This window comes from Jaculus jaculus, chromosome 10, assembly GCF_020740685.1.
Source record: "Jaculus jaculus isolate mJacJac1 chromosome 10, mJacJac1.mat.Y.cur, whole genome shotgun sequence".
Classification (NCBI taxonomy): Eukaryota; Metazoa; Chordata; class Mammalia; order Rodentia; family Dipodidae; genus Jaculus; species Jaculus jaculus.
Window position 1 is genome coordinate 68625229 of NC_059111.1, and position 25166 is coordinate 68650394.

Sequence of the window (25166 nt, forward strand, 5' to 3'; positions counted from 1 at the left end):
GTTGCAAGTATTGGTCACAACAACAAAAAGTCTGGCTGACACATCAAGCTCAGACTGAGATGAATCGTGTCCTAACTGAAGGCCATAGAATGTCTCTGGTCAGTTTCTCTCCTATAAGAAGCAGCCTGTATGACTAGGGCAGAATGTCCATCTCTAGAATGAGGAGTGATCTGATGTTTGGATCACAAGTCTCAAAGACATTTTAAATTATTAGCAAATCATTAAAAAGAAACTCTTGTTAGGGTGGAGGCCAGAGGCTATACTCAAGCTGAACCCACTCAGTTTCTTGGGACCACTTAGCATGTACAATTCATCCAAATCCATGATCCTGGATTTCATTTCTGGTGGTTACTCAGTCAGGAGATTGTGAGGTCTGTGGACTTAGGTAAACTCTCCACTCTGTGTTTAACTAATGTTCAATGGAGATATAGCATAGTTATACAAGCCAAACAACATACCTTCTCTCTCAATTGGCCATTGTTTCAAGAGTGTGTGTGTTAGAAATGACAAAACAACCTTCAGGCAGTCAATGCCAGATCTGTACAATAACTAATAGGGTGCTGTTGCTTTTGGTTCCATTTTATAAACAAGAATCGTGAGGGTTAGAGAGCTTAAGTATGAAACAAATTAATAAGGCCATGCAAGCTATGGATGGTAGAATCAATATGCAAATCTACATCTGTGTCACTCTGAAAGCCATTTTTATACTATAGCATGTGACCTTTGTCATAAATTTAACTTTAGTCATTAAGATACTTATGAAATTAAATACAAGAACAAATGTACACATATTAAAATGTGTTTGAGCATACATAAGGTTATTTGTAAAGACTGTAACCTAACTACTATATTTTCCTGCATGTAAAAAAGGCAACTAAAAATTAAACAAATGCCAGGTGTGGTGGCACAAGCTTTTAATCCCAGCACTTGGGAGGTAGAGGTAGGAGGATACTATGAGTTTGAGGCCAGTCTGGAACTACAGAATGAGTTCCAGATCAGCCTGTGATAGAGTAAGATCCTACCTTGAAAAAAACCAAAGAAATTAAATTATAAACTTCAAAGAAATGCATAAATCTTACCACCTTCCTCTGGTTTCATGTCCAGCAGTTCATCTATAGGTCCTTTTTAGGAGAAGAAAGAAAACGAATTATGAATTAGGTTCATCTCATATGGAGTCTGAGTAAATTATTAATATTGAGTAGTTTGTCTTAATGTAGATTACCTGAGCAGGCATTATGTGTACAGCTTTTGTCTATAGGAGATAAAATACTCTTTGCATCTTCAACTGTAATGTGACATAGGCAGCTTGTTATCACCAGTTCACAGTGGTGTGCAGGTTCATGTACTATCACAGTATGAGGTAAATAGCTATCTTTAGGAAGAAAGAGCAACCACCAACTCGTTCATGCAGAAGCAGGGGTCCTCATAGTACATTTTATACTCATTGTTGGCTCTAAATGAATGCAGAATTAGCCCCAAATCTGTTTTGTTTGGTAGATAACCTAGAGAATTAGATGATAACATCCTAACTATTTTTTGTCCGTGTATTATTTATGTAATTGACTATTACTTGATATTGTTTGTGAATGTTAACCTAGTTAAAATTTTAAAAAAAAATGGCAGACTACTAAATGAAGAAGCCATTTTGAAAAGACTGATTACTATGAGTCCCACAATATAATATTCTAAAAAAGACAAAACTCTAGAGGCAGTTAAAAGATCAGTGGTTGCCAAAGGCTTGGGGGTGTGGAGTGAGGGAGAAAGCAAAAGAATAAGAGGACAGGGAGCTTGAGGTACAGTTATTTTGTATGATCCTATAATGGCAGATACATGTATTTTATCTTTGTAACATCCATAAATTTTAGAATACCTATGTAAACTATGGACTTTGGGAGAAATGACGTCAGTGTGTGCTTATAACAAATTTCTCACTCTAGTGTAGGATGCTGACAGTAGTAGTCTCTGCATATAGGAGGACAGGAGGTATGCACCTTGCACCCAGTTATGCTGCAAATACTCTATAGTTCAAAATAAACAATAAAGTATATTGCATAGACACACAATAGAATGGTTAGTTTAAAACTTGTTTCACTAGCTTTTTTATAGGTCACAAAAAAGACAGATGCCACTTCATTGGAATGGATTCCATTTTCTGTATATATAAAACAAGGTGATAGATATTTATGATCTCAAAATACTAGGCAAATATTATACTAAATTGTCCTATACAAGGAAAAAAACCTACATGTGTCTTATAGAGTTACATATTGTAAAGTGTATAATTATATAGATTTGTAACTTTGATACAGACATAATAAATGAGAGTTGACATTTTTTTCCATAGAACAAAATATATTCTACTCAGTCATCTTGAATTTCACAACACTGACGGCTCATGCTATAAATTCACTGAGGGACACCAAGGCTGAAGGCTTAGATCAATTTCTCATTCATGAGAGCAGGCTTACCCTCTCTACTACTTTTTTTTTCCTCTTAAACTCTAGAATGTTCTCAATTTTCCTGGTTCTCCTTGGCTCAGGCCTTTGCCTACACTTCTTCTTTTGCTTTGACAAGCCTTGCAGACACATATGGCTCTAACTTGTCCTATATTTCCCTAAATGAGGTGAAGTCTCTCTACACACATGTCCAGAGACCTTGCCTTCTCACCAAAGTTGCATTTGGAAATCATAGCACTTACTACCATCTGCTTCCTCTGTGGACTGTGAGCCCTAACGCAGCTATCCCAGAAAGGATGGCATATGTGTGTATACCACCACCTGCCAGGAGCCCTGTGCCAGACTTGGTACAGAAGAAGGACTTATAAACACCTGCTGAACAAGTGGACAAGCCCAAGCTGTAAGCACACGATGGCACATGTGTACAGTGCAGATGACAGGAAGACAAGTATTCCAGGCCAAATAATGTGCTGGCTTTCTTCTTCTTTTTTTGAGAACAGGTCTTATAGATCTCAAACTGGTCTTAAACTTGCTATGTAGCCAACGATGACCTTGAACTCCTTTTGACTTTACTTCCTAGGTGCTAGGATTACAGGCACACCCCACCAGCTGGTATGTCTATTATTTATTATTTGAGAGAGAGAAAGAGGCAGAGAGAGAGAAAGAAAGAGAAAGGGACACAGAGGGCGCACCAGGGCCTCCAGACACTGCAAACAAACTCCAGATGCATGTGCCACCTTGTGCATCTGGCTTACGTGGGTCCTGGAGAACCAAACCATGATCCTTTGGCTTTGCAGGCAAATGCCTTAGCCACTAAACCATCTTTCCAGCCCATGCATGTCTGTTTTTATCTTATATCTTATATTTTTCGGTTAAAAGGCAGATGGGCATAGCAAATGAATGATCAAAAGGGGAAGTAGTTGACACAAGTGTTTCAGAAAGTAGGAGGAAAGAGAGAAAGTGAGGCAGAATGGAGTATGGGGAAAGTCCTATGACTGCTTCATACTTGCCATCTCCTGAAAGGCTACACTAGCCCAGATCCAGGCAAGGCAGAAGTGACTGTGTTCCTAGGAAGGTCTGTAACTTTAGTTCACTACATGATACTCATGAAGCATCCCTCTGTGTCTCTGAAGACTTGGAGCCCAGGAGAAGGGCCCATCATTATATCATGTCAGTTCCCCTTGACTGACCATACCCTGTCAAGGTGAGGAGCCAATGGGAAAGCTGGAAGCAATGCTGGAGTGAGGCAGTGAAAAGTCCTTCATTGAGTTGTCACTTCCAGTTGCTCTGACTTAGCTCCCAAGATATCAAGCTCAAATCACCTGAGGGACCTGGTGCTACTCCATGCACACAGTCTGAGCACTTGCTATCTGTCTCTAACGATGACCAACACCCACTCACAACTCATCAAACCATATGCCCTCTGGATATAATGAGGAGACCGTGCTGAGACTACCTCCCAGCACAGGCAGCACTTAGGACTAGGCAGGGCAGTTAAGAAATTTTACCATCTTGTGGAAAGAATCAGCTGCCTGCCAGGTCCTATTTATGGCTGCTCCTTGGAAGGGCTGATGAAGATGACATTTTCTGGTTCAAAATATACAATGTCTCTCATCATGCTGACGTTATTGATATCTGAACATTTAAAAGTTGAGACTATAGAAAGCAAAGTAATATAGTCTTTTTCTCAAAATGGAAAATAAGAATGCCAAGAGGGACTTTGCCAAAACAGCCAACAGGTTTTACTTGAGTGTTAAGTAGTATTGTGGAAGCGATTCTAAATGTTCTAAATGGGAAAGCAAAACTTACCTGTAAAAGTAGAAGATTCCTTGTACTGGTTTTCATCCTCTAATGAAATTAATCTTAAAATAAAAAGAAAGCTTAGTTACAAAGTTAAGCAAATGTTATATTTCTGATACAGTCAAATTTATAGTACAATATCTATTAATTCATTACAACATACCCACAACACCTTGAGAAAGGGTAAGCTAGAGCCAGTCACATGATACACATTTTATGAGGAAGAAATGCTTTAGTTAGCTTTCTATAACATTCTGTAGCATTTTAATATCCAAGTTGGGTTTTACCACAAGGCACCTATTTTATAAACAGGTAGCCTGGCAGTCAGGGAAAACCAAGATAGACACACATTATCACTTCGAGATTCAGTAAGGATGGATGGCCACATAGTGATTCTCCTGATTCCTGTTGTTATGGAAGAGATTCCTCAAGAAATGAACTAAGGGGACTGAAAGCAAGTCCACTCTCAAATTCTGGTGGAAGTCACCTCCTCTTCAAGCACTTCGTGTTGTTTTGTAGACAGACAAGTCATTACCAACGAGACTTAATTGGTGTCTCTGAATGGTCCTGCTCACACTGCAGCTCACCTTTGTCTGCTATTTATAAACAAAATTCCCATTGAATCCTCAGTCATTTTGAATTGTGATTTATTTAAATAGTGACTTATTTTAATTGCATTAACTTATATGATAAAGAGAAGGTGCTGGGACTCACTTTGGGTGCTGCTTTGTATAGGTCATGGTAGTACATTAACTTCTCTGAGCTACGCTCCATCCTTTACACGGGGGCAGGGGGCAGGCATACAGTGAGCACACTGAGGGTCAGTGTGAGAGGTAGAAAACTCAGCATATAGTGGGTACTCACTGGATGGCCACTAGCAATATGACTTACCTGGAGTAGGCTATATGGGTTCCCACTAAAAAATCAGCTGTGCTCAACCCAAATCACATCCTGTGGTCTGTTCAACAATGGGAACTTGTCTTTGTTCTGCACCAGAGTAATTTTCTACTATTTGCTTTAAAATGACAAATAACTAATATTGGTACCAAATATTCAACGGGACAAAAAGTACACATATTTGAAACCTTATTTAGAAATACAGTAAAAAATATGTCTGTTTTAGTATTAAATCATCATTTAAATTTAGGATATGGGTAGAACAGGAACAGTGAAGGGAGTGGGGAGGAGACAAAAATACTCTTTTGCTGTCCTAGGCCAGCAGTTTAAAGAATGACTGTGGCCAGGCACAGTGGCACACACCTTTAATCCCAGCATTATGGAGGCAGAGGTAGGGAGATTGCCAAGAGTTCGAGGCCACCTTAAGACTACACTGTGAATTCCAGGTCAGCCTGGTCTAGAGTAAAGCCTTACCTTAATCCCCCCCCCCCCCACAAAGTGTTCCTACAGGCTTTATACCTCCATAGACAATGACACACATGAATGTTCCAACTTTCTTCCTATATGGGATTAAGAATCATGTGCCTCCTCTGTGGCAAATTCACCTGAGCACTTGTAATGACAGGAAACAAGAAATGGAGGCAAGGTAGTCACTTCCTGCAAATGGGTTACTGTGCTTCAGAGGGCAAACGGAGAAAGCCAGAACAGTGAAAACAAAATGTCACAACCTCACATTTTGTAAGTAATGGCTCAGTGTTACATGTATTACTAAGGCAGTTTCACAAGTCATCAACTTCTAGAAGAGAAAAGGTAGGGAGTTCCCATCTAGGACATCTTGTGAGATCTAATCATAATAGTATCTGAAACCAGAGAGAATATGGAGCTAGATCTGAGGCACAAGGCAGAGGCAGGCTACAGCAAGGAAATGGTTGCCCTTTCTCATCCCAGTAAACTCCTCACCAGACATGGGTAAAGGAGGTGACGTTTATCAGAAGCCCATGCTGAGGATACTTGTTCTCAACAGCTGAACATCGGAGAAGTGAGGATGTGGATGAGCACTGTATGTTGGGGGCCTCACCTGGCCTTGGCCATGGGACCATGGTACCCTCACCTTTGGGAAGGAAACCAGTGCCACAAAGAGGAATCATAACTTACTGACTTGGCTCCTGCATTTCAGCATCTGGGTTTTCCAGCCGGGTGGTCTTCTTCTTTCCTTCTTTCTCAACTAGTTTTTTCATGGGGTCCTGTAAGCTCTTGAACGTGAGCCACAGGCAAGGAAAACATCAAAAGAAAACAACAGAAAAAAAAAAATGAAGAAAAAGGGAGAAAAGTTATCAATAAAAAAAAAAAATTGTCTGTCTCTTGTACCAGTAACCAAACTTGGAATCAGAATTGTTGGAAGTTTACTCTGAACGAATCATGTGGACAGAAATGAATTTCTCTATGGCAGAGCAACAATGTTCTCACATTCATCCAAGAAATACTAGCTTATAAAGGAGGCATGATTTGCTACCAGATTTATGTTTCCCTATTTGTGATAAGTTATTCCAAAGACGGCCTTTTGGCCAATGCTGACTTTATTTTCCAACTCCAACATACAGCTAAGATAAACACTCTGTTCTGCCTGAAGCCCACACCCTGACAGAGTAGACGTTTCCCCCACCACCACCAACGCAGAAACAGTTTCATTTTATTTTTAATTTTGTTTCTATTTTGCAATTTAAAACCGCCTTTAAAAAATACCAGACAACAAAACCTTGTTTTCAAAAAACCCAAAATAGTATCTTAACATATTCTGACAACTCAACTCCCACAAATGGACAGAGCAGGTGCCTCGAAATCTTTGTAGATTAAAAACATAAAAACAAGTGAGAGTCTTAAGTTATTTTTTTCTCCTTCTTTGGCACATCATTTGTTAGAGTTACTGTTTTCAAGGTTTATTAAATATTTAAGAAAGTTTTTTTTTTTTTAAATGAACAAGTCCCTACATACTGCAAGTAACAAAGACCTAGAATGAAAAGGCAAAACATTTCTTTAACAACTAAATAATGAGTTATACAAAATGACCTCTATTTTTGGTGCTAATTAAAATACAAATCTATCAATGCAAAAGAAATACCTCAAGATATCTATCCTTCTTAGCATCACAGAACTAAGACAAATCCAGGTTCTCATGCTTTGGGTCTTTCCCACTCTTCTGTCTTCCTGCTCTTTGTGTGTGCTCCTCTAATGTGACACACACAGAGGCATCAAGCTCCAGGGCCAACCAATGCAGATTGATTGGGAATGGCTGCCTGCAGGCCTGGGTGCACATGATGGTCCTAAGGCTATGTCCAGGCAAGGCTTATTTTGGAGTCTGCCATGAATACCAGATGGATATTGGTGGTATGCTCCCTAAATGCCAGCTTTGTTTTCTTCCTTGTACTGAATAATTTTCCAAAAATACTGATGTCATCATGCCACCCCTTTTCTCAAGCATTTATAATAGTTCCTTTCCACTTCTAACCTAAAACCCTCTTTGAGTTTATCTTCACTCTTTCATGTAGCTTCTCCCTCTCCCTCAAACATGAATTTTTTCATTCTCTAAAAAGTATCTCGGGAGCTGGGCATGGTGGCACACGCCTTTAATCCCAGCACTCGGGAGGCAGAGGTAGGAGGATCGCCGAGAGTTCGAGGCCACCCTGAGACTACATAGAGAATTCCAGGTCAGCCTGAGCCAGAGTGAGACCCTACCTCGAAAAACCAAAAAAAAAAAAAAAAAAAAAAAGAAAAAGAAAAAGAAGCAGCTTCTCGGGGCTGTGGAGATGGCTCAGCAGCTAAAAGTGCTTGCTTGCAAAGCCTATTGGCTTGGGTTCAATTCCCTAATGCCAGATGGGCAGTGATAAGAGGCCCTGGCATGCACACATGCATGTGCGCGCGCGCACACACACACACACACACACACACACACACACACACACACAGGCCTGTGCTAATTACCACTACTTCCATATAGCTTCACTGTACACACCCAACTCAACAGTCATTCTAACTCCAAATTGCACTTTTCAGTCTTATGACTACATCTATGTTTATTTTATAGATACGGTATATCTTCTTAATAAATATAATTTCAGTCATAATCACAATAATTTATTACAGTGGAGAACAGAATGGTTTTGTATGTTTCAAAAACTTAATATTAAATTAAAATATAAGTTTGTATTTATTCATCAATGTCCTTCTAATATAGAATTAAGGACTCTGTCCATATGTTCTTTGATTAGAGTTATCTAGCATTTTCTGGAATAAAGCATACTTATAAGGCATTTCCATCAGTACTTTTTTCAACAAATAGTTTTTTAACACCTACCAAATGCTAGATGCTGTTTGGGTCCTTTCAGATAGTGGTGAACAAGATAGACAAAATTATTACATATTGATGGGCCTAGCTAGATAATTTTAATAGAGGGATAGAAAACGATGGGGTCATTACTTCAGTGAGTAGGGTGTTCTCTCTTGGAAGTGACATTTCAACTGAGAGCTAAATGACAAGAAGGGGTCATCCATGACCAGCTCAGGGAAAAGAGGGGCTTGAATGCAAAGGCCCAAAGGTGGGAATCACTTGCCTTGTGTGAGGAACAAAAAGGAAGCCTCCAGAGCTATGGTGTCAAGAGCACAGACCTTTTCTGTAGAGACCAGCAGGGTCACACAGGGAGAGTGTTCCTTCACTCAGATCCTCAGTAGGGAACATTGTGCCCCATATGTTCCATCATAATCTTTTGCTCTATTTCTCTAATGCATGACAACTAAAGCAATGCATGATCCTTGGTTGCAGCCTAGACCAGAGGGGAAAATGCTACAAAGGACAGGATTAGAAGAAATGAGACAATGGAGGTGATCTAGACAGCAATGATTTTTTTAATGTACTCCAAAGCATCTGGTAAAAGGAGGGGGACGGGTAGGGAGGGAAAGGGAGAGGGAGGGAGAGGGAGAAATGTATAACCATGAGCAGGAGTTCATCAGATGTCAAGGACATACTTTTTTTTTTTTCAATAGATCTGCCAGTCACAACATTTTATACACACACACACACACACACACACACACACACACACACACTTACAGCAGCTTTTTTCTCCACAGAATGGTCCAACTTTATCATAGGGAAGCCAAGACTATTTTCAGCCAATGTTCTGATGGCTCCCAGGACTCACTTTTAGATCCTGTGACACTTGTTCAGGCCTCCTGGTTTGCTCAATTATCTTCTCATTGTGTTTCCTTTGTGTCAATCAACACTGGGCAGGGCCAGGACATGTCTGCTTCAGTGGCAGTGTCTGGCTGCCACAGTCTTTGCTTAAACCCCCAAGATGCCCTTGACAGCTCCATGGTTATCATCCTCCAGTCTCTAGCCTGACCTCCCCTCCTGACCACACTCCAGTAGCTCACAGACAATCCCTTTGTAATGTAAACTACTCATTCCTTCTTTTCAAGCCTTTCCCCTGTTGGGCCATTAATGGGGACTCAATTGTTGGCTCTGAGACCACAATCACAGTTAAGACACCAATGTGCTTCTCCAACAGAATGGCTGCAGTTACAATTGCTACGTTAATTTATTATTAATAATCCCTGGGACAACTGCTCTTCTCTTCCCACATGACTATTGTCTCATTAATAATTTGACTTCTGCAGCTTGAGGAGTGCTAACTATGTGCTTGTTGGTTGAAAAGTTAATGTATATAATGTTAAAATGAAAAAAAAATGTTATCTCTCTTTAGCTAGGAAATCTGAAAGGTCAGGGGAGTCTATAAAACCACAAGCAAAATTAATATGAGCCCATGGGCTTATTTATTAGCTCTGAAAATTATGAACTAAAGGAATCTTATGAATACATATGCATTCATCTCAGCTTCACTGAAACCATTCACATGGCACAGAATTCAAACACTTCTTAACGATACAAGTCAAAGATTTATAGTATATTCACAGAGTTATGCACCCATCACTATAATCAGCTTCAGTTGCTTTCTATGAACATTTCCCTCTCTTTAAAATTTTTATTGATGGGGCTTAAGAGAAGGCTCAGCAGTTAAGGCACTGGCCTGTGAGGCCTAAAGACCCAGATTCAATTCCCTAGTATTCATGTAAAGCCAGATGCACAAGGTGAATCCAGAGTTTGTTAGCAGTGGCTAGAAGCCCTGTTTGTCCATTCTCTCTCTCTCTCTGCCTCTTTCTGTCTCTCAAATGAATAAATAAAATTGAAATTATTGGTAATTTTCATACTCACACATAGTGTATTTTAACCTGCTCTCCGTACTTTATCTGTTTGTTATACCTCTTTCTCATCCTCCTTCCACTGCACCCCATTTTCTTTCTAACTAGTTTCAATGGGAGTTTCTTGAAGCAAAAGTTTTCAGATCAAGCTAAGCAAAACTCCTATGTAAGAAGGAACACCACCCATGGAGTGTGTGTTTCTTACAAAAGATGGTATACATCCTACAGACAAGAGGACAGTATAGGGAATTCTTAAATGTCATGTTCACCTTCTCCCTGGAAATCTATTCTGTGTGTGACTGGTAGGTCCAGGCCCTTCTGTAGGGTGGAGGACTACAAAGCCTCCACCTGGGGGAGGGGACTGAGGTGAATTCTTCAGATTATTGTTAAGTCTACCACTCAACTGAAAACACTTAACCTACAGCCTCTATAAAAGTCAGAAATGATAGCATTTTCTGTGTGACATGAGCACCTGCTCAGGAAAATGAATAGAATGGGTCTGGGGGGCTGTGAACAGAAGCAGCAGCCATCACATGGAACCATTTCTAATCACTGTCTGATGGAAGCCACATTTAAATCCATGTCCAGAAGTGAAAACTCCAGAGCATTTTGTTTCTAAAGCCCAACCTACTCAGTCCTCCATTAAAACTGCCTGTGAAAATAACTGTGTATTAGCAGCACACCACATCATCTGATACTGAAATGTTCTCTGTGGATGAGACTGTTTCTAGACGAAGAAACCTTTCTTTGGTAAGGCTGTAGCAACATGTTAATAGTTTCCATCAATGCATAAATGGTTTCAGGAAGCACACACACTGTATAAGATCAGCATGACAGAGGAAATCTGCAGATCCAGCTTGCAAAAGTGTCTTAAAAAGGAAACAGCTTAATATAATAATGGGAGTTACTACTTCCTGTATTAAGAAAACAAAAATAACAGTAAACATTCATCTGAATAAAAGCAAAATTATTCAACAAAACAAATTTCTCAGACAAAAGGCCAGCAGCCAGTTCTAATAACTTAAATTGAATGCCTAACTTATACAACAAAGTGCCATCTCCACTAATCTTTAATTAGGACACTTAATTTTCCTGGGTTACTTTCCACTAATTATACTGTGTACATGTGAAGGTGCCAAATAATTGTCAAAAAATGAAAGGAAATGAAAGTGCTTAAAATAGTTGGGCATGGTGAACGACACAGCACTCAGTTGGGTGTGCGTATGTTTGTGTTTATATAATTAGTAGCACATGAGAAATAAGAAGCAGAAGCCATGATGTGTACCAGCCATGTACTTCACGGACATTTAGCACATATGTTCTCCCCAACCCCCACCACACACTCATATGTGTACAAATGATACCATATAAGGAAGACTAATAACCAGGGCTATAGATGCCTTTGAATTGTATGGTAGAACAAAAATGCAAAGTAAAATTACAGGCAAAAAATTTCTTATGGTGGAGCAGTCTCCATCATAAAATACATAATCTTACCCTTTAAATACTTTACTTTTACTTATTTATTTGACAGAGAGAGAGAGAGAGAGAGAGAGAGAGAGAGAGAGAGAGAGAGAGAGAGAGAATAAACATGCCAAGGCCTCTAGCCACTGCAAAGGACCTTCAGACATGTGTGTCCCCTTGGGCAAATGGCTAACATGGGTCCTGGGGAATCAAACCTGGATCCTTTGGCTTTGCAGGCAAATGCCTTAACCAGTAAGCCATCCCTCCAGCCCTAATCTTACCCTTTAAAATAACATGGATAGTTGGTAATGGAAAGCATCATGATGTCATGGAAGGAGATGGCCTTTGGAAATAAATCCAGCATCAAGCTGTGACATGAACATGGTCTTCACAGAGCTCAGTTGACCCGTTAGAACAATGGAGAGAATGGCAAGTATACTTTCTTGAGACCTTTAGAGGACAACCTGAGAGAATGCTTTGACACAGCAGCAGGCTCTCAAAGCATGCCTTCTTGTCAGGACTGAACGTTCCACTGGGAGTGGGTGTGTTCGGTGTTCACTGTGGGGCAGTGCTGTGCCCCTTGTTTCATGCTCTTACCTAGCATTCACAGACCCTGCACAGACGTTCCTGCCTGCTTTGCTGACAAGGAAATGGAGACTCAGAGAGGTGAAGTAACTTGCTGCAGGCCATTCAACCACAAACAAGTAGAAGTAATATTTGAATCTAGGTCTGAAATTCTACAACTTGTTAAAAAATGGATTGAACAGCCAAGTCACAAATATTAACCCAACTACCCTTTTCAGTGATATGTGCCAAAGATATTTGGGTGGTTGGGGGGTGTTTTCATGTTACTTTCTTAAAAGACTCGTCACATGTTCCTAGGAATCTGAGGGGCTGCCATATAAATCATGGCATTCACCTCCAAGCAAACACTTCAAAGTATTATTTTTAATTGGTATGGCTGGACTTTTAAAAGGTGGCATTTCTGCTTTCTCCTGCCCTCCTGCTTCACAGCCAAAAGATCCTGTGGGAAGTAGAGCATAGCGGGGTGAATAAAACCTGGGTTTTCCTGTTCCCAGATCTATGGCACACTGCGTGTGGCCTTGGGAAAACAACTAGTTGTCTCTGAGCCCCAGTTTCTTATATGAAACATGGGAACAAGATCAAATATACCCAAATAGCTCCAGGATTAATTTGAGGACTAACTAAAAGATACATGCTTTATATTGTTCACTGCTGAATCTAACACATTATAAATTACAATACCAATCTTGGTATGTTAGAGTCACATCTATTGGGTAACCACCTCTCCTAGACATTATTTCTCTTCACTCTTAACAGAGTGTCTGGTATAGAATAACTCCCCATACAGTAGCACTATTTTTTCCCTTCCCTAAAAACAGAAGTTAGGGAATGAGTGAGGTTGGGGAAGGAGAAGGACCCATGTTGTTGTGAGAAGCAATTGAGTGATCAGCTACCCAAGAACCATTGGCAATCAGCATAAGGCAGAGAGGAACAAAATGATAGGCCAACACTATGGCTTGTCCAACTCAGATGTCAGCTGTAACTTTGGTGACCTGGGTGCATCCCAATTTGTTCTTTCGAATTATCTAGCCAAGAACTGCTTGGAAAAGATGAAGAGGGAGAAGAAGAAGGGAAAAAAAGAGAGAAAAAAAGCTTTGCTAAATGCCCTATAAAATAATGACACGGAGATGAACACTTGAAGGTCTGAAAGGATGTTCTGGATGCTCGCCATGAGTAATTGCCTTGTTGGGACTGTTAACAAAAATAGCATTGCAGGGATATTTACCCAATTTTCATAAAAACTATTATGGCATTATTTTCAAAGTAAGTAACTACAGAGCCATGTGGCCTGTCAGTAAATGCTTAGATGATTAACTGAGAAATGTGGAGGTGGGTGGAAGAAGGCTAGTAGGCATACATATTTGAGAAAAACAAAATTTAAAAAAGGAAGTTTTTTGAATTTTGAAAGCTAAAAGCACTTTGGTTTCCAGAATGATGTTCCCTCTTACCAGTGCTGAGGCCCACACCCCAGAGAGGAGAAAGGAAACACTGGCACATCTGTTTCAATGGTTATTTTTAAACATGCTCAGAGTTAAGTTATCAAATACAGGCTTCCTTTCTTAAAGGTAAAATCTTGGCACATGTTAAGAGATAGTTGTAAAGCCAACTTGTATTGGTTAAAGCTAGCCCTGTTGCCGGGATGGCCTGCCCTCCTGGCTTGTAGGCCTGCCTAGTACTTGCCCATCCCTGGTAGAAATTATGTGAGCTCAGACCAAGGCCTGTGGGGGTTGAAGGACAAGTTTTGGAAAGGAGCTGTTAAAGTGAGTGTGAAGTCCAGGGAGGGAGTGAGCTGCTTTACCCTAAGGGGAGGTCTGGTAAAGCCTGTTATCTCATAGCCATTCACACTCTTGCCTGGGGAACTCTGGCACTAACCATTTATGGTGAAAATGTTAAGAAAGTAACTGATATTAGACTACTGAACCTAGCAACTCCAACTTCAACAAAATCTCTGTGGATTCTTTCAATGGTTGACTTCTTCAAAAAAAAAAAAAATCTTTTTAATTTATTTACAAGAAAAGAGAGAGACACATACAAGGAGAGAGAAAACAGGACAGAGAAGGAATAGGCACAAAATCCAGTTGCATATGCCTCTTTGTGCACCTGGCTTAACTGCTGAGCCATCTGTCTGGACCCACTGGTTGACTTCTTAGTAAGTTCACCCCCAGCACCACCACCAATGTTCCTGTGCTGATAAGGCACTGCTCTGATTGCCACCTGATCACTGCCACCACCATCTCAAACATTATGACAATTACTGCAGTTGCCACCTTCACTGTTTACACTACCATCTCAATGACAATTATTAATAACTGCTTCTGACACCCTTACATTGCCTACTACATCACCATTACTTCCTGGACCATCACTACTCCCACCAGCCTCAATACCAACAAACTCACTACCATGTTACCCAGCAACACCAACATGGCCTTCAACATCACAACCACTACTTCCTCCTCATACTACCACCACAACCATCATCAACATCACTATTTCTTCCTGCACTACCACCACCAAGCCCCCATAGCCATTTTCAACACCAGCACCCCACTACTGGGCTTTTGTGGATATTGTCTGGCATTAAATATAAGTACCATGAGGCCTTTAGGAATATAAATGCATCCCAGCACTTAGGGGAATGAAGCAAGAGGATCATGAGCTCTAGTCCAGCTTGAACTACATAGTGAGATACTGTCTCAAAGAACAAACAAAACAAAAACTGAAAACCAAATGCTGTGGGTACAGTGGTGCTTGTTTGTAATCTGGCAATTGGGAGGCCAAAGTAGGAGGATCATGAGTTTAAAATGAGTCTGGGCTACACACACAAACACCCTCTATCTTGAACAAATGAATGAATTACCTCCCTCCCCCAGTGCAAATTCAGGACACTTCTTTTCCTTAACCAGCCTTCTGAACTGTGTGTATACTACTGTAAAGAGCTTAGTACTCACACTCCCTTCTCTATGAAGATGCCCAATTTAACCCATTGCCAAGATGCCAGACAGAGAATAAATGGTCATGGATGTAAAGAGAAGTATAAACTTTCTAGGGGAAACCACTTGACCCCCTCTTGGCTGATGTATCTTGGGATTCACAGAGAAACATGTAAGTGACCTCCTGGATGGATGAGGTAAACCAACAACATCTGAGCATTGGCAATTTAACATGGGGTGCTCTCTCATAATAAGAGAGAACTTCATTTTATTTCTTTAAAATGCTTTAAACCCAGTTGAAATTGCTCTCAAAAAGGGAGAAATACTTTCAGGATCTGGTAAGTAACATTCCATTCCTATCCTTGTGACTTGATAATTTCTACCACATAAAATACATTTCCAGATTACTTGAAATCAGTATAAGATTAATACATTAATGATAATTCATGTAAAATAGTATGTTTAGCGACATTCTAATGAATTAGTAAGTGTTTTTTTTTTTAAATACAACCTCAGAAAAGTGCATCTGTTATTGGAAACCACTTAGAAGATGATGCCTCTATTAAAACTTGGAGTTATTACAATTATTAGATTTAAAATTTTAAGGCTAAATTTTCTATAAAGTTAAATGCTGCAAATTTATCATGAAAATAAAATGATGGAATAATATGTGCATAAAGGTAGAATCAATATAAACATATCAGGCCTGAGCAAAAAACCATCCAATACCTATAGTCACATAAAATATTACCATAAAATATGCAAAGAATGTCACAGTAGTTTAGATATTTTGTAAGTTATATGAGGTAGAGATTCAGTTCCCTTTATAAAATTATTTAAAAACAAGAACTATTATGTTTTTCTAAAGATTCACCTAAAGTACATTTTTGAACTTCTAGGAGCATGAGTTACATCCCTATAATTCTATAGCAAGAGTCTTCTATCCAAGCAGGACACACCGAGTATTTAACACATTAATTATCATCCTTTATCAAGCATAAAACTAACAGTCAGGAAATACAGCTGGAGTGGCACAATTACCAACACACTCAGAATACACCCTGAAGCAAAGCAAACAAATGGCCCGCTTTTCATTAACAGAGCTTGGCAACTCTCTCCAAAGACAACGTTTTCTCTCCAGCCAGACTCCCAAAAGGCATTTAGGGGCTATTTGCTTATGTAAACCTCAAGAACAAATTAATTGTGAAAACATTCATTTAAATTTCCAAAGATTCATGACCAATACACAGTGCCAGTCCCAAGTTACATATATTTAAAGATGACTTGGTGAAATGAAAATCTTATAAATATAGGCCATGTATTTTAAAAGACTATTGATTGGGCAAGAGGTTTAAATATTTAAATAATACCCTATTCTTGAATGGGATGCATAAGGAATGCATGGTTTTCATTTTCATGTTTTGTGGCATACAGTTTGATATGAAAGTACCTCTATGTATAAAAAAGTAATGACCTGTGTGTAGCAGGATTCTATCATGTCAGACTGGAGTCTACATAATGTAATTATCTGTCAGCTCGAGATTCTCTGATGTCATCATGGAAAGCTTAGATGAAGAACATTCTAGAGAGCTAATAAAAGGACAATTTATTTGGTTAGTTCCTGGATACTTATTGCTAATGTTACTATAACATAATGGTAATTTAACAGATGCAATTAAACTATTATTTAAACTATGATTTAACAGAGGCTCTGGGGATGCAAAAGGCACTAGAGCCATCTGTCCAAAGTATTTGTAATTATGTCCTGAGCCATAATGACAAACTTTCACTAAATTCTCTGCCCAGAATTCTCTAGCATAAGCAGCACAAACCTCTCTGCAGGGTAAAAGCATGGCAATAAATAAGAAGCCATATTTTCTGAGCAAAGGAGGGCCAGGGTTACACATACGGGTTCTTCTATGCTTGTGGCACAACTTCAATGTCATGAATTCATATTATACTTGATATGCAATTAACTCAAACATGAAGTTTTTTTGAGTTGTATTTGTGGCATATACTATTTCATCTTCCCTCTGGCCAACTTCAGTATACAAATCTTGTAAGAACAGGTAATCTTTGGTATTGGATATAGATTTAAGCATGCAGGCTGGGAATATAGCTCAGTGGAAGAGCTGAGTAGCTGGTATGCATGAAGTCTTGGTTCAATCCCCAGTACTATAAAAAGAAAAACAAAGAAATGATACCAACAAAAGCATTCATGCTGCTTGAGTGTGCCATATGGAAGGGAAGCCTGCGGTATACTCAGGCCAGTGTAGAACTGTAAATAACATGAGTTGTAATTTTGCTAATCTGCCTTGTTCAGGATGATTATTTCCTAAGGTTCTGAAGTAGTAGTCCATCAGAGAAGAAATGCGGCTGTTTTCAGCAGCAGTAATGTTACCAGTATGACAGACTACAGCTGCCTAACTGTGTGCTGAACACATGGCTAGGTGATGAAGGATGCAACAGAAATAAAAGTCCTCTGCTAACAAGTGCTGATGGTTGACAGAGCAAAAGGAAACAACAACAAAAACCCAACACAAAACAAAACCAACCAACCTACCAAGCAAACAAAAAAAACCCTAAACCAGAACAAAACAAAAACTTGCAGCATGCCTAGTAAGCCTCAATGACTGGGTGAGCTGGGGATTTTGAGGGACAATTCCAAGGTCAGGTGCTCTGCATGGAGTGGGCTCAGGTGCATCTTGGGATGAGTTTTAGTGTTCTGTCTTGTACTTTTGTAGATGCAGTATCGTATGAACAACTCAAAAGTAAAGAAGCATTTTAAGGCAAAAAGAATAGCTTTTTAATGTTTTGTCAAGCAAGATGGATACTTATATAAATTGCCTTGAAAACTAGAAGCAAGCAAGTTCAAAGTTTACTTTTACTAGTTCTTGCCTGATATTTTTCTTTCAAAGATATAACCTGGCAACAAAGCACCCACTGTTCTCTCACCATTCTTAAAATCTTCTTGGATCCCAGATCACTTCCTTATCTTGATATGTATTCATCCCTAGTAACCATTAGAACAAAAAAATAATTCCAATTCAATTTCAATTCCAAGAATGTGACACTTTGTATGCATCCCTTTTGAGTTAAGAAGTCCTTGAGTTTAATGTTGCTTTGTTAGTTAGAAAGCATTATTATAGCCTTATAGAAAAATCCAATTATATGTTGGATGTACCCTCAGAGTAAAATATTTTTTTTTTCTCAGAAATAAGGGAGAAAAAATATATCTTTCAAGTGAGCATATTTTAATAACTAAAAAGTAGGGATGGAAGGCTGGGAAGATGGCATTGTAAGTAAATGTTTGCCTTGAAAGCATGAGGACCTGAGTTCAATTTCCAGTGCCCATGCCAGGAGTAGTGGTGTGTTCCTATAATTCCAGTGGTGAGGAAGTAGAAACAGGAAGATCCCTGAAGCCCACTGGCCACCCAGTCTAGCCTAATAGGTGAGCTACAGGACAATGAGAGACCCTGTTTAAAAAAGAGGTGGATACATTCCTAAGGAAAACATCTGATATAGTTTTCTGGCCTCCACATGCTCATGCAGCACACAACCACACACACATACATGCCGATATAATACATACACACAGTAGGGATGGAAATGAAACTTGGTGGTACGCCACCAGTCTAGCATGTACAAGGCCCTGCATTCTAGCATGGACAATAAAAAAACAAACAGCCCCACCCCAGTTTCTTAGGTAATCCTCACTTCAGAAATGTCCAAAAAGTGTGAGTTACCAGGTATTAAATGTTAGCAGTGTAAAGGCTCTGCCAGGGACACAGTTCTCTGTTTGACAGTATGGGTCTTGACATAATGATAGTAACTGCAGTGGAGATTATTTATAACATATTAAAATTTGCCTGTTCAGAAGACTTCCTAATGTCCATTCTGGTTTTCTTACCTTTAGTGTCTTGAATTCATATGGTTGATAGCCTTTGAAGCTCTCATGGATGGCTGCCATAGTATGAGAGGTTTTCTCCCAAAAATGAAGCAGAGTGGTCTGTAGAGAGAGATAGTGAAGCTATTAACGTCTGAATGCCTCGTTTGTGCCAGGTCATCCATCTCCGACTTCTAAGGTTCTCTCAACTCTGATTCTGCTTCATCCCTGCACCCTTGTTCATACAATGCTCCATATGCACCTTGTCTGTCAGCCAGCTAAGTGCTCCCCAGAGCATAGGTTGCTCCCACGACCTGGGACGTTTCTACCTTTTCTTCTCATTCAGTCCATTCTCAAAAGCCCTGGCTAATCATTCGTCTAGTTTTGTGATCCTTAATTGATATGTCTCTCTTCAAATTATTGTTGGCTTTCTTAGAATGTTTTTCACCTAGCACATGGCTGTTCTAGAGGTTTATAAAATAGTGAAAGAGGGCTGGAGGTATTAGTGGTTAAGGCATTTGCCAAAAGGACCCAGGTTCAATTCCCCAAGACCCACATAAACCAGATGCACAAGGTGGCACATGTGTCTGGAGTTCATTTGCAGTGGCTGGAAGCCCTGGTACACCCATTCTCTCCCTCTCCCCTCTCCCTCTTTCTCTCTGTCAAATAAGTAAATAAAAATAAAATATATTATTTAAAAATTTTTTTGTTTATTTTTATTTATTTATTTGAAAGCGACAGAGAGAGACAGAGGCAGAGAGAGAGAGACAGAGAGAGAGAGAGAGAGAGAGAGAGAGAATGGGTGCGCCAGGACCTTCAGCCATTGCAAACAAACTCCAGATGCATGTGCCCCCTTGTGCATCTGGCTAACATGGGTCCTGGGGAATTGAGTCTTGAACCGGGTCCTTAGGCTTCACAGGCAAGTGCTTAACCACTAAGCAATCTCTCCAGCCCAAAAATAAAATATATTTTTAAAAAAGAAAATACTGAAGATCTTATTGTGTCCAATTTTGTTCCTAAAGTCAGAACTCCTTAAAGACAAGGAATCTATATTATTTCTCATAGTTCCTATGATACCCAGACTTTGGCATCCCAACAGCACTGCTGATGGGCACTCTGAGGAACTTGAAGGGTATTGGGGAGGCAACAATAAATGTACTAAATAATGAAAGTCTGAGAAGGAAAGCATGGGGCATGTGGGCACCGTGCTAAAGAGTTCAAAGGAAGCTTGCCTGAGGAAGCTATTTGATACGAAACATCAAAATGAATGGGATTTGGAAAGGCACAGATGGAAGTGAAAGTCATTCCTGACAGAAAGGAACCCCCACCCAAACAGAATGCAGGGAAATGAGGAATTATAGAGTGTGCACAGTGGACAGTTACTACTATAGAAACTGTAGGACCCTAGAAAGCAGAGATGTGGGAAGCAAGTTAGAGAAATTGTATTCAGAATTTGTGATGCCCATTTCCTATTTTCAGAACAGGTATAAATTTTCTATAATCTAAGCCAATGTTATTCTTTGTTCATCAAAACAAATACCACTTTGTTACCTGGTATGTTGCTAGCATGTGAGATAAGAGATTGCATCTGCTTGCTCCAAGAAGATCCACTTTTTGACACACATCCATCTTCAATTTGTCAAAGTTTTTTTTTGCAAGGCGTACTTGTGTCTGTACCTAGGAAAGTCAAAGAGAATATCTGGAACACTCAAACCCTTATGGAATTCAAATTTGCAGGTGAGGAAAGAACAGTAGGAGGGCTTCTCTGTTTTATATGAGAAAAAAAAAAACCCTGAAAATTCCAAGAAAATGAGAAGATCTGAAAACATCCATTCTTTACCTCCAGAAGACCTAAACCATAAGCATGAAGATTATGGTTTTACAAAAGGCTTTTTACCATCTGAGTTATAGCTTTCTTAGACTTATGGTAACACCCCTGTCTTAATAGGTCTTAGCAATCTAATCAGAGTGTCAGAGTGAGGAGAAGTCTGGAGACAATGGGTGGAAGAAACAAATCTTGTTCCATAGTTTTCCTATAGTCCTTGGCAGGTGCATTCTCATATAGTTGCCACTTGACTTTTCCTAACATTACATTTTATATGACATTTTCTAAAATAAAGAAACTACCATTAGTTTAATCCTATTTACTAACTTGTATACTATAACTCTTTTTCACTAATGCCAAGCTTCTGTTCCAGAAGCCAACTGAGGATCCTTAGCAAGGAATTTTGATACAGACTAAAAAACTATTTCCATTGACAAACCTTCAATTTTCATTGATTAATACATACCAGCAAGCCTCCATCCGTCCCCAAACCATACTGTAGCTCAATGAAAGAGTTAAGACCAGAAAAAAAGTTTTGTATATGTTGATAAAATACATGATCTCATGATAAAATAACATGGCTACTTTAAAAACTACAAAGTCAAAATCTTCTATTTTGCTATTCCAAAGTACGAATAGATCATATTTTGGATGGGGAAAGCCAGCTACTTAAAAATAATCACTTTATTGAGGTATATTGTTATATGGGAAGCTATACATATCTAATGTATTCAACTTGATGAATTTAAATATCAATTTGTTGTAGTTAACTGGGTTGGTAGGTGGGCATCATCGGCAGCACTGACTTATCAATGACAAATCTTTCATCATAAGACACCAGGTGGCATGGCCAATGTCTATCTCTGTTGTTCATCTGGCAACCTGGTGAAAGGTATGTACTGAATGCATTCTTGTTGACTGAATGAGGAATCTTTTAAGACATTTCAAGAAGTCCCTATCCAAGTGAAATCTTCAAAGTAGCTTTACAAGTGATTTTTTATTTTCTCACAAAATAAATAGATTTGATATAAAGACAATTATTGCATCACCAGTACTAACATATTCCCAGCCTACAAAAGTGTGAGGAATTAGAGAATAACAGAATGATAGTAAATACACTAATTGATAAAATATACTTATTGCATGCCAACATTACTCTATTTTACTTCATATGATTATGGATGAGGACTACGGGCTTCTTCTGGGCAAGGGCTGACTTGTGGTGTATGGCTATCCCTCTAAATCAGCCCATCTGACCCCAAAGCCATGCTACTTTGCCTCCCAAACAACTTACACTATTCCCTGGGAAGTCAAGAAGCTCAAAATTATGTTTCTACCCAGAAACTCAAGTTCCCCCCTGCAGGACTATAAGAAAGTACAAAACAACAGCCATGCATTCAGCAATATACTGGCAGAACTGACACCTGCATACCAGAAGCTGTATGTGAGCTTTCCCAAGCATTAACAATCTATATTCTTTGTCTATAAAGGGTGGTAAAATGAGAGAGCAACAACAGTCATTAGGCTCTTCTCAAACTGGCTACACCTTGGGTTGAACTAATCCTAGAGTTTGATCATTCATTGCTGAAGAGTGGAGACTTTGGTTTCAGCTCTTGGGAGTTCTGATTATAAAAAGTTCAACATCAGTTAAGTGTAAGTGATAGTCTGCCTTCCTTTGGGAGGAGGAGGGAGACTGAAAAGAGAACATGAGGGTTCCAGAGGGGAGAAGAGAGTCTAGAGGGCAAAGTTTCAGCAGCCAAGGTCTCCAGTGCAGGCCTCTGCAGCTCACCAGTTACAAGGCTAGGAAGACCTCAACATCAGCCCTCCAAGGCAGTTGGCAGCCTTTCCTCTGAAGGGGAAAGAAATACATGTGGACATGAGAGTTCATGAGTCCATTCACTCACACACATTTTTGAGTGCCTACTATGTGTCATACCCGAGGTTGGGCATAGCATAGGGGGTCTGTAAAGGAATGTCGGGGCAAGTGGTCACCAAATGTTCATGAATGAATGTACATTGTCATTAAGGAACCCAGGATTTTCTAAGGAGGAAAGAAACATTACTGACTGTATTCTAACACAATAGAAGTGTAAGGATAGAGCTAAGAGTGAAGAAGGGAGTGAATGCTGAGTGCATTCTAGGGGGATGGTCATTTCTGGGTGATAAGATTAAAGCCGAACTAGTGGCCTTCCTATACTTGCTTCCTGCCCTGCATAACTTTGAAGTTTCCTCCTACTCTGCCTCTGAGCTTGGCCATGCACTTGGCATTAGCTAATGGCAGGCTAACAGATGTAATGAAGCCTGAAAAAAAAAAAAATGCCAGCATATTTCCATGTTCTCTCTGGCTTCTCTGAGATAGCCACAAGAATCTTTCCAGGCTGGGCAGCTGGAGAGGTGTAAGGCACATGGCACGATGGAGACATGACAATGACAGCCCAACTGTAGGGAGCCCAGCCATTATTAACATACTTGACTGCCAACATGTGAGTACACACAGCCCTGCTAACCACAGAGTAATAAATGCTCATTGTTTTAACCACTTGCATGCTATGGTGGTTTCACAACCTGATTCTGGCCATACTTTATGGATGTGAACAGTGAGGCTTCTGAGAATAAGCAATATACAAGGTGTGTCTTCAAGAATGACCAAGAGGTATAGCATGTCTAAGAATGACTCACATGAAAGTTTTAGATTTTCTAATTAAATACATAGTAACTTTTTTCAGGTGTATGAAGTTGGCTCTTGCAATTACATTAATATAACCAATTGCTTGTAGATACTCAAATTCTAGAAGAAAATTTATTTTCCTGCTTCTAACACAAAACTTATAAGCTAACATGCTTTGAGATGAGCCCCAGACAATTTGATTTGGATGTTGAAAGGTAATTTCAGAAAGGTAGAAGGCAGCTTCAATCTTGATCCAGTAAGTTCTGTGAGGCCATATGCTTTGCATGTCAACAATGATTATTAAAATACTTAATACACTGCTGAGTTTCCAAATGCTGAGGCCTTTCCCTGCCAATCAGGGAAAGCATGTAACATCCGTTACACTGCTGGGCAGCTTGAATATAGTAAAATTCATTTAAGACTTTGGCCCTGGGTCTGCTCTATAAAACACACCTCTAGCCTACAACCTGAGGACAAAACACCAAGGACACGGCCGAGCACAGGCTACCATCAAGTGTATAATTTCACATGCCTCCAGAGGCACTTACATGAAAATGTTTTGATTATTATTCCTATCAATCCAGATAAATTATATTCAATTACATAAACATCTTGAGGAGCAACTGTGGTTTTCAAATCTCTTTAACTTTTCCTCTCTTGAATAAATGCTTCCTTTGTTTATTTCTTCATTTTGTTGCTGTTACCCCACCTTCCTCTTCTTATTCCCCAAACTCTAGGAAACGATTATGCATACTAGACCCTCTTTGGTCTGCGTCTTGTCTTCCCCAGCCCACAGACATTCGATTTACCCCAAAAAGCAGCAATGTCTCAGCTGCCAAAATGATACGGCATATCTCTGTACTCATTCTTCTTAACCTGAAATTCTACCTTTTAGCCTGAACTTGCTGAACCACACAGGGAAAAGCCAAAGTGATTTCCACTCACCCTTCTCTCACCCTGGCTTCCCTCTCCACTGTACAAGGCCTTTGTATTACACCACAACCAAGTCTTCAGAAAGAACATTTCCTTCTTTCCTCAGTGCTTTATTTCTTTTAAGAACAAAAGCAAACAATTCAACTTTTATTTGTAGACTGTCTTTCAGGAGACAACTCTGCTCCTTCTATTCATTAGGCAAGTATGTACTGAGTACCTTGTTTGTGCCATTAGGAGTGCACACAAATGGACGTTCTCTCTGCCTTGCTAGGTTTGATGGGCCAGTGGGAATATTCCCATCAGTGAATATATAAGTACATATTGAGTGATGGGTTCAGAAGAAAACCTATATAGTCCTACACAAATAACTGACCAAGAGTCTAACCCAGTGGGAGTCCATGATACTTAACCTACATTCTGTATGACTAAGTATGCAAAAAGAGGGGGTAGTCCAGCAATAGAGGAG

The 25166-nt window shown here is 39.6% G+C and overlaps 1 protein-coding gene and 1 long non-coding RNA gene across 8 annotated transcripts in view; one reads left to right on the forward strand and one right to left on the reverse strand.

Moving 5' to 3' along the window:
* The window catches only part of LOC123464071, a 63033-nt gene that overhangs the window by 32948 nt on the left and 4919 nt on the right, over window positions 1-25166 (forward strand). The gene's annotated exons all lie outside the window — the stretch shown is intronic.
* The window catches only part of Ica1 (islet cell autoantigen 1), a 147710-nt gene that overhangs the window by 24261 nt on the left and 98283 nt on the right, over window positions 1-25166 (reverse strand). For 6 of the 7 annotated variants that reach the window (XM_045160687.1, XM_045160682.1, XM_045160686.1 and 3 more), the window contains 5 exons: window positions 20826-20951; window positions 19299-19397; window positions 6309-6406; window positions 4266-4318; window positions 1080-1121 (listed from right to left, as the gene is read on the reverse strand). In XM_045160687.1, the coding sequence (XP_045016622.1) occupies window positions 1080-1121; window positions 4266-4318; window positions 6309-6406; window positions 19299-19397; window positions 20826-20951 (418 nt within the window). The remainder of the gene's footprint in view (window positions 1-1079; window positions 1122-4265; window positions 4319-6308; window positions 6407-19298; window positions 19398-20825; window positions 20952-25166) is intronic. The other variant, XM_045160684.1, reaches the window with a different exon arrangement.